General features: G+C 50.7%; 1 protein-coding gene across 1 annotated transcript; it reads right to left on the bottom strand.

Annotated features, from left to right (window-relative positions):
- Window positions 1–3798: 3798 nt before the first annotated feature.
- LOC102434696 (gap junction alpha-5 protein-like) lies at window positions 3799–10003 on the bottom strand. The gene is given in 3 exon segments (XM_023748418.1): window positions 3799–5894; window positions 5896–6228; window positions 9945–10003. Coding segments are annotated over 2 exon segments (1080 nt in total). The 5' UTR covers window positions 6205–6228; window positions 9945–10003; the 3' UTR covers window positions 3799–5123.
- Between the last annotated feature and the right edge of the window lie 266 nt (window positions 10004–10269).

Here is a 10269-nt window from a genome sequence, read left to right as displayed (position 1 = left end):
TCTTTGGTTTAAGCGTTGAAGCATCTATTACATCATGAATACTGTCAGCATAACTCACAGCACCTCAGTGGAATGCTGAATGGGTCTCCACCTCTCCTCTACCTAAGACTTCCTCCTGGGGCCCTGCCCAGTGCCCAGCCCCAGGGTGGAGCTCTGCTTCCCCAGTCACACTCCCTCCTGGAGGTCCAGCTCCAGGCACAGAGCAGGGGCTGTGGCCCTGCCTCCAGCTGAGCGGTGTTCCCCACGTGCCTGCCTCCCTGTGTCTTGCACAACTTCTGTGGCCCAGCTTCCCTGCTGATATGCTCCCCTCTGTCCTTCTCCCCCCTTCTCTGTGCTCTTGACTTCTTGCTTTTTAAAAACATTTGCCATTTTAACCATTTTAAAAAAAGATTTTTCATTGATTTTTAGAGAGAGAGAAAAACATCAATGTGAGAGTGGAACCCACAACCTTTCAGATGCCCAACCAACTGAGCCACGCCAGCCAGGGAGACTGCTTGCCGGTTCGGCTCCTCTGACCCACGGCTCTCCTGGAACAAGCCCGCTGGCTCTGGCCCCTCCCATGTGGCCAGTCTTGGCCTGTCAGCCTGAACTGCAGAGAACAGTCTAGTTTACAAGGCCCCCGGCATGCTACAGGAATCTGTACTGAAAATGATAGTTACAACACCACGCAGGACTTTTTAGAACCTTAACATATAACCTGTACTATTTTTAAACACCTTTTATATGCTCCTTTCGCTTCTTTGAGTAAAACAATTTCTCTCTCCCCTAAGGCTTTTGCTGAAAGAGTATGTGTGTTTTGTAACAGTTGGTGCCAAGCAGTGTTGTTCTAGGTGTTACCTCGGTGCTGCTTGAATTCTGTGTCTTTCAAAAATGTTGGACCAGACAGAGGTGAGAGACAGCTGTGTTCTGGGGTTTCCGGGAAGGAATCGGGGTTCTTCTCCTACGCATCATGCCTGGTTTCTTCTCACAGGCAGATCTCGGCATCAGTGTTACCTCCTCCGACAGGACTTCCTGCCCACCCCTCTGAAAAAGCTTCCTCCCCACCTTTGCCAGCCCCCTATCTGTCTCCTTCTTGACACTCAACCACAATGTGTAATTGTGTTTGTTTACTCGGGGTACTGTGACTCCCCCGTTACACTGTAAGCTCCAGAAGGCAGGAACTATATCTGTTTTATAAAATCGTATTCCTAAAGCCTAAGACAGTGCCTGGCCCAACGTAGTGCTCAACAAATGTTTGTTGAATGAACGTCTTTCTCTTTTCCAATTGAAATGATAATAAACAAATGTATAGACTAACCCCATTTCTGTTGCCCATTAGGTGACCAACAAAAGTGAAACCCCTGATCCTATTCTATTTACATATATTTTTTTAATATATTTTATTGATTTTTTACAGAGAGGAAGGGAGAAGGATAGAGAATTAGAAACATCGATGAGAGAGAAACATCGATCAGCTGCCTCCTGCACACCCCCTATTGGGAATATGCCTGCAACCAAGGTACATGACCTTGACCGGAATCGAACCTGGGACCCTTCAGTCTGCAGGCCGACGCTCTATCCACTGAGCCAAACAGGTTAGGGCTCTATTTACCTATTATTTGTAAATTCTGCTCAATGTCAAGGGCCAATACGCTGGCCAAAGATGGGGGCTTCCGGGATCTACTAAGGATTGGGAAGTGGGCAGCTGATCTTCAGCAGCTCCTTCCAGCCCAGCTGTTCTCTTCATCTCCACATCCGTGAAAGCAGCCCTTTGAGACCCCTGCAAGGTGCCTAGTGCCTTCATTCTTTGGTTTTTTCTCTGCTCTCAAGATTTGCTTTTAGGAAGAAATCTGAAACTCACTCCTAGTATGATTCTTTATAGAAGTGTTATTAACAGTTTAACCACCTCAACCCTTTAGCCGTAGGAATAAAACACCAGTGTAGGCATTCTGGTCTTATCTGGCACTGGAGGAAGGAAATTAAGGAAAGGAGCCTACAATTTAGTGTGTTCGCTATATTATTATCCAGATTTCCATCTTCATTGGTGAACCGTTGGGGAGGGAGGGGAGGAAAGAGGAAATGAGAGTAGATACATGAGGTTGAAATCTTGCTATAAAACAAGTCCCTTGGCGTTTGCAGTCTGGGTGTAATATAAACTGTTAAGTGTTAACAGCTATGTTTATAAAACCATGAGATGCACTTCTTTTTTTTTCTGGGAGATAAAAAAGGATCCAGATGCTTTTTCCAGTTGGACTACGCAGCACCTCTGGGCGGGCGCCTGGCCCTTGGACAGAGGCCACGGCACCCGAGCCTCAACAAGGTGTCACAAGGTGTGCTCTCTGCTCTCTGCAGCCCTTTCCAAAACAGCGTTCCTTCCCCGATAAACAAGACTGACTGGCGGTTCAGGCAGCACTTCTATGCGTTTTTCGCAGCCTCTGTTTCTTCCTCTGGGAAATGGCGCCCATGTGTCGGTGAAGGGCAGGTGGTTCCTTGACCCTTTTGGAGCAAGAGTCACTTCTCCTCCTTCGTGAAGATAAGACCTCAATCAGAAAGGCCATGAAAAGCTGCCCCGCTACCAAGAATCTTAACCCTCAGTTTCCATGTCAGTAAAAGGGGTTACCAAGGCCTATCTCACAGTCACCCTTGAGGTTTTCACTTCTCTAAAGCCTTAGCTACTCTTGAAGGCCCAGGGAAGGTCTCTCCCCGTCTATGTAGTTTTTCCATCTGTGTCATTTTTTGGAGCCTCGTGGTTCTTAGATGAACAATAAATGAATTCGCATTTAATTCTATTCTAATTGTTTCCTCTATGGGGGTTCATTTGACCACCTTAGGCAGATTGTGAGGTCCCCAAAGGGAAGTCCTGGAATCATGTCTTAACATAGCAGATTTTCAAATACGATATACTCAACATAATAACAAAAATACTAAAGGTAATAACAGCAGCCATGCCAACAATTACCATCTAATGACAGACCGTTATTTCCCAGGCACTCTGCTGAATTCTTTATGACGTTTCTCATTGAACAACCCTGTGAGGTAGATATGACTGGGTTCAGTTTACAGGTGGGGAAACCAAGTCTCCAAGATCAAGTAGCTGGACTCCAGCTGTAAGTCCGCAGCTGGGACTTGAACCCTTGCATGTCCGATTCTAAAGCTCGTTGCTTTACCCACTGGCTGATGAGTGGGGCCCATATGCTCCCTTCCCCCACCCAGCCTGCCATCCCTCTCTTGTAGTCACAGCATGGAAGAGACACAAGGAGAGAAAACACAGAGCCAGACTTTATTAAGACAAACTACACATAATATTTTCTTTTTCCTTCCCGAAAGGCCCATCATCAAAAACTGGTCTCACGGCATTTCTAATTCAAGAACACTCATTTCACAAAACAAAGATCTCAGAGATGGAAGGAGAGAGAGTCTTTTGTGCTTTGCTTTGCAGAGTCTTAAGGCCAGCGCCAGACAACAGATAAGAGGGTGTCCCAGTCAGTTCCCTCTACCATCAGCCTTCTCTCCACCCACCAATCACCTCCAAATACCAGCAGAGGGGCCAGGAGATGGGCAGGTGGGCTAGAGGCTCAGCTTCCCTCTGAGCCCACACCCTCCTCTGTCCCACCTCTTATGCCCGTCCCTTTGGGCTGACGACCCTGAAAACAGTGAGGCTCAGCCCCTCTGCGAGGCATCTGGGGGGCAGGCAGAAAGACACAAGATTCCCCAAGGTTTCCTTTCCTTATTTCAGACCTCCTGTTCCCTTCACCCACCCCATTAGCAGGTGTGTGTGTGTGTGTGTGTGCTTGTGTGCATGCCCCCCCCCCCCACACACACACGCATTTTTAAAAGTAACCATTTCCCTATACATCTCAGAATCCAATTCTGAGCATCCTTTACCTTCATCTAAAATGGCAACCCATTATGCATGGACTGAATGGAGAATCCAGGCCAGTCCCTGGGCAAAGCAGGCTTTTCTGAAGCCCCCTCCCGGCAGCTTCCTTAGGAGCACCAGGGAGACGCAGGGATCTCTGTGCTCTTAAAGGAGAACCCTGCCAAGAGAGCTGGCGTTTCCCCTCCATGTCTATGCCCTCGGGGGAGAAGGAGCTGGGGGCTTCCATCGCTGTCATCAGACCTCTTCTCGGCACTCTAATTGGCAGTCAGCGAGGGAAATAAATAGGAAGAAAAAAATCATTTTCCAGTATTTTCTCTCTTTTAATTTTCATCTTCACAGCAGACTTGCTTTTTTCCCCCAAGGGGAATCTGAGAAGCACAATGTTCTTGTTGTTTTAATAAGACCTGGGGAAATTCCACTGGCCTCCGAGGCTGGTGATCTGGTCAGGATCTGAGAGAGGACGATGGCTTCTTGGGTCTCCTGGCTGGTAAGGCCTGTCGGGGAGCACTGGGTGAACAGCCACCGGAGGCCAGGAAAGGATGGTTTCTGTCATCGGGCTGAACTGTAAAGAGCTACAGGACAGGTGGTGGCAGGAATTCCAGGGAGTCTGCGCACAGTGGCTCCCAAGGGGAAAGTGCACCCCCTGGCCTGCTTGCGCCCACCCCCTGGCAGAGTAAAGGCTGGACCTTTGCCAGGCGTGCATACCAAGGCACTTGTAAAGTCGAGGCTACTGGTCAAGCTCCAAGGACCTCATTTTAGGTAAGACTGGGTAGAGGCAGCGGCAGCCAAGGGCGGCCCAAGGCAACCTCGCTGCCTCCAAGGCTTGGCCCGTGGACACCACAGGTTCCAGAGCACACCTTGTGCAAGTTCCTTGGCTCATGCTCTTTACTGGCTAGGAGCTCTGGGGTCTTCCTTGCAGGAGGAAGGGTACTCAGTTCACAGGCGCCATAGAGACTCAGAGAACCCTCTGGCAAGTGGCTGGCATGGAGAGAATTATCCTCTCTCTCTGGCTACCCCTCCCAGGCCAGACTTTGCCTCAGTCCCTTCCCTTGCTCTCCCCTGTTGAGCGAGTAACCTGAGTCTTCACTGAGTGCACTGGGTAGAGGGTGGGGGAGAGACAGAGGCCTGGCTAGATCTCCGACAGCGCTGGCCCCAAAGGAGCAGAGCGGTGCTGAGAACAAGACAGGTGGGGTCGGAAGGAACCCCTCTTCCTTCTCTGAGTCTCCTTGGTCCCCACCTGGTCCCAGTCCCCCCCACCGGAGGGTCACACTGAGAGGTCATCGGACCTGGCCTTGCTGCTGGCCTTGCTCAGTCGGCGCTTGTCCCTCTGGTAGCCCTGGGGGAGGCCGTGCCCTGGGGAGACGCCATTGGGCACCTCCGGCTTCTGGGCATAGCGGATGTGAAGGAAACCCTCCCCGGGCATCGGCTCCTGGCCGCGCACCTGCTCGGTGGCCAGGTTGTCCGTGTTTTGCTGGGAGGCCATCCTGTTGCTGAACGGGTTGAAGAACTTGCCCCCAGGACCGTTCTCCAGGCACTGGCTGAAGTCGGGGGGCGGCGTGCAGCCCGGGGCCGAGCCCGTGGAGGGGCCGGGCAGCTGGCACTCAGCCCTGCCCTGCCCCGGCCGGGCGAGCCGCGGCCGCAGCTTCTTCCAGCCCAGGTGGTAGAGCTCGGCCAGGCTGAGGAAGAGGGACAGGCCGGCCACCGCCAGCATGAAGACGATGAAGACGTTCTTCTCCGTGGGCCGCGACACGTAGCAGTTGACGGGGTGGGGGCAGGGGCTGCGGCGGCAGACGTGCAGCGTGTCCAGGAAGATGCCGTAGAGCAGGTACTGGCCCACGATGAAGGCCACCTCCATGGCGGTGCGGATCAGGATGCTGCACAAGTAGGTGGTGAGCAGGGTGCCCCGGAGGACGATCTTGCTGTTGGTTTCCTCCCAGCAGGACAGCTCCGTCTTCTCGGCCGCCGGGAAGCCGTAGGAGCCGGCGCCCTGGCCCTCCCCGGCCCCGTGGGCGGCCTCGCGCAGCCGGCGCTTCTCCCTGCATGCGCACCGTGTGCATGGCGTGGCCCATGTACACCAGCGACGGCGTGGACACGAAGATGATCTGCAGCACCCAGTAGCGGATGTGCGAGATGGGGAAGGCCTGGTCGTAGCAGACGTTCTCGCAGCCCGGCTGCATGGTGTCGCACTGGAAGTCCGCCTGCTCGTCGCCCCAGGAGGACTCGGCGGCCGTGCCCAGCACCAGCATGCGGAAGATGAAGAGCACTGTGAGCCAGACCTTGCCGATCACCGTGGAGTGCTTGTGCACCTCCTCCAGGAACTCCCCCAGGAAGCTCCAGTCGCCCATCGCGGCTCAGCAGCGGGCGGAGACCTGCAAATAGGGGGAGAAAGGGAATGGGGTGCTGCTGCCAAGGACTGGGAGCTCCAGTCCTGCCCTGGGATGCCACCGATTCACACCGGTGTGTGCTCTAAGAGAGTGCAACTAATACATCAGATTCAGCTAAAGAGCTCTCTTCTCCCCCAGACCCTCCAGCAAAAACACACAGAGGGAGATTAGAAGTGGTTTTATTAGCAAGCCTAGAGCATGGTTCCCACACTTTAATGGATCTAGAAATGAACTGAGATGTGTGTTACAATGTGGATTCTGTGCTCTTACCACCAGAGATTCTACTTCAGTGAGTCTGGAGTGCGCCCCTCCCCCCGCTCCCGCCTACCCCCAATCTGGATTTTTGATAAGCAGACCAGTGATTCTGAGGCAGTCTGGCCAAGAACCAGACCTGGAGTCTTGAAAATCCGCTAATGTGACTTGGCACAAACTCACTGAATCTGTTTCTTGTCTGTGAAATGGGGAGGGGAAGAGCCACACCAGGGGGTTTTGAGGATTAAATGAAAGGTTATGTGTGTGGGAACCCTGTCAGAGTATCCCGGATGCTCAAGGCCAATTGGAGTGTAGGGGCCCTTCTCAGAGTACGCTGGGTGTTCAAGGCCACTCTGAGCGTGGGAATCTTAACCAGAATGTTCAAGGCGAAATTGCTATATGCAGATGCAAAAGCAAGGATGCAGCAATCTATGCACTGTGCAAGTATACCCTTCTGTAGCCCAAATGCTACTGAGGTCACTATTTCGCATGAAGCCTCTTTTGTTTAAGCTTGTTTGAGCTTGTATATAAGTTGCCACTGACCAGCCGTCAGTATGCGGCTGCTACTATGTGAGGCTCCTAGATGGGCCCCTATGTTGGAGGCTGTAGCTCTAATAATAACTCCTGTATATCTCCTATGTGGGAGGCCACTTTATGGGAAAGATGTATTTATTAACCAGTCAGTGTGCGGCTGCCTGCCTTTATGGGACTCTGCTTTGAAGAACTGTTTTGTCTAAGGGCTCCTTGTTAGCAATGGCTATTTGACCTGCAATAAAGACTCTTATATATCCATGACTTCTTATACCTTCTCCATCTACCACCTGGCATCTAAGGAGGCCCAGTCCCTGGCAGAGGGGCTTGGACCCAACAGTTGGCACAGTCAAGCAGGATCAGGACCTATGTACCCAACAATGTGGTATGTTGAAATACCACAAATGTCCCATGTGCTTGAACGGCTGTTAGGTGGAAAACAAACATTTTATGTCTCCAGAGGGTAGAACTAGGTGGAGGAGGAAAGAGTGAGTGCCAAATGTGGCCCCCCAGGAAGCATTCTCTAATCATCAGAACCATCCGGTATGGACCAGGTGTATTGGGCGCTAGCAAACAAAAAGTCTTCGGTCACACCGGGTAAGGTATCACAGATGAGTGCTCAGGTCCCCCTAGCTGCAAGCAGTGGGCAATGTGGATCTCCTTCACCACAGCACCATTGCAGCTGTACAGCGTGGCTTGGCCTTCTGCATACATACAGAAGGTTCCCACCACAGACCTGCTCACTCTCACATCCAGACTAAATGCCCCAATCCCTTATGTCCCATACAAAACCTTCCCTCATTAGGCCCCTGCCTCCTTCTCAGCCTCATTTCCTGCCTGTCCCCTTTAGTTCCCTTTATCCAAACATGCCAAGTCTGGAAGATTTCCAGATGTCCTCCTCCAAACCACCTCCTACAGGCCCCCTCAAGCCCAGCTGAATCCCATCTACCCTTCAAAATTGACCTAGTCATGGCTTCTTCCAGCCCTCTCTGCTCTCTCAGGCTGAGCCTCTTCAGCTCCTGTGGTGGCCCTGGGAATGCTCACTCCTCCCCTACACTTGCCATCTTGTTTTGGAATCCTTTGCCCATCTGTGTTCTTCCAGTCAGGGCTCATGGAGACCAGGAACCGTCTTTTCCTTTGTATCATCATCACCTGACCCAGAGCCTGGCCTAGAGTGGGTGCTTAGTGTATCTTTGTTGAGTGAATTAAGAAAGGGGTGTCAAGCACTGGTGTTTCCTACCCAGTGGCAATCTAAGTCCCTATTCCTTTCCTGGGTCCCATTAGTAGGGTGAAAGGGCCAATGTCACTTTTTCAGTCTCCACTGCAGCTAGGTCAGCTCACTGAGGCATGGGGAGAGACTGATGTGGAGGGAGTGCTCTAGGAAATGTCTCTCCAACTCTCAGTAAATAAAGGGAGCCTCTGTTGAAGTCGTCCCTACCCCCACCCCTTCCTGCCCGTGGACGGGGCTGTGTGAGCCAAGATGTCTGAAGTTGCCCAGAGACTCTCAGAAATAGCACATAGTGCCCTGAGGCCTCTGAAACCCTTAAATCTCCTACCTCTAGAATTCTTATTGATGAACAATAAATGTCCTCCTGGCTTAAGTTTCTAATCAATTATATATATATATTCATTGATTTTTAAAAAATATTTTTAGAGAGAGGAAGGGGGGAGAAAGAGAGAGAGAGAAATGTTGATGTGAGAGAGAAACATGGGCCAGTTGACTCCCACATGTACTCTGGTCAGGAATTGAACCCACAACCTGAATATGTGCCCTGACCAGGAATCAAACCAGTGGCCTTTTGGTGCATGGGATGATGTTCAACCAACTGAGCCACACCAGCCAGGGCAAGCTTCTAACCAATTCTAATCAACAGAATGACAAAAAGAAAAGAATGTGAGGGGAGGACAGGGGTGGAATATTCTTAGAATCATAAAACCTCAGACTCTGATGGGTCTGATGGGGCATTAAAGATTGTCAAGCTCAAACCTTGACCTTCACATTTTTGCTGCCGGTATGCCCTGGTTCCGATCTGAACATTCGTTATACATATGAGGAATGAGGGGGTGGAAGTGCCACATTTCATGGCCCAGGCTTCTTTGGCTCCTGAGCTGGTTCCTTGACAGAGTTCTACCAATGCCTCTCACCTCCCTTCACGTTCCCTAACCCTAGAGTACACAGCGTCTCTGGGGATGAGGGAATCCATGAGTGAGCGGAAAGGGCCTTATCTCTCTTCCCTCCATATCAAAGACCCAGCCAGGTCTGGAGGCCTTTCCTCTGCTTTTGATCAGACAATGTGGGAAAATGTGAAGCGTTTGCTCAAAAGGAAAATGCCTGATTAGATAAGAGTTTAAATGGTCTGTCATCTCTTCTGGGCACGTGCACAGTGTTCAGCACCTTCAGGGTCAGGCACAGAAGTATGGGGACCGGGATGTGGTGAGTAAGAGAAGGGGAGGGAGAGAAGTAGAGATGATGAAGAGCATGACAAGGAACAAAAAGAGGTAAAAGACAAGGGGGAGTTGGAAATGGAGAAAAATAAACCATGTATCGGTTAAGAGAAGATGGCTTGGGGGTTAGCTAATTGGAGCTCAAGCTGAGCTTGGAGAAGTTATTGGATTTGTGTCTCAATTCTACCACCTGCAAAATGGGTATAATATTATTTAGCTCGCAGAGTATTATGAGGTGGTGGATACAAAGCACTTAGCAGAGTGCTCAGTATATAAGAACTGAATAAAAGGCAGCCATTACTAGCAAGGACAGTGGTGGGGAAGAACAACAATTGGAGAAGGAAAGAGAAAGAGCAAGTAGAAAGCTTACAAAGAAGAGAGAAACAGATGGAAAAGCAGAAGGGGAGAAAGTGGGAGGAAAACACATGCAAATAAAAAGTAAATGAAAAGAAAGAGATAAACAAATGTCATACACTTCTAGGATTTGGGGCAAGTTTTACAAACTCTCCTCAGGCCCTGAAGACTTTTCCTCTGATCCGTCTGACTCTGTCACATGTGCCTTGCAAGTCCCCAAGGAAGTATAAAATAGTTCCAGGCAAAGAATGTGGTGCTCTGGTTTGGTCTGTCAAGAGTCTTCGTTGCTGACTCCCTCATTGGTGGGTCACCTGGAAGAAGTAAAGCACAGGCACAGGAGGGAACATCGTGCAATATCAGAAAGACAGTATTGGAAATGGTGGCTCCTCAGGAAAAGACAAGAGAAACTCGCCAAGGCGGGGTGGGGTGAGGCTATCCACTGGG

This window comes from Myotis lucifugus, unplaced genomic scaffold, assembly GCF_000147115.1.
Source record: "Myotis lucifugus unplaced genomic scaffold, Myoluc2.0 scaffold_1378, whole genome shotgun sequence".
Lineage (NCBI taxonomy): Eukaryota > Metazoa > Chordata > Mammalia > Chiroptera > Vespertilionidae > Myotis > Myotis lucifugus.
This window is presented reverse-complemented; position numbering and strand designations above follow the sequence as displayed.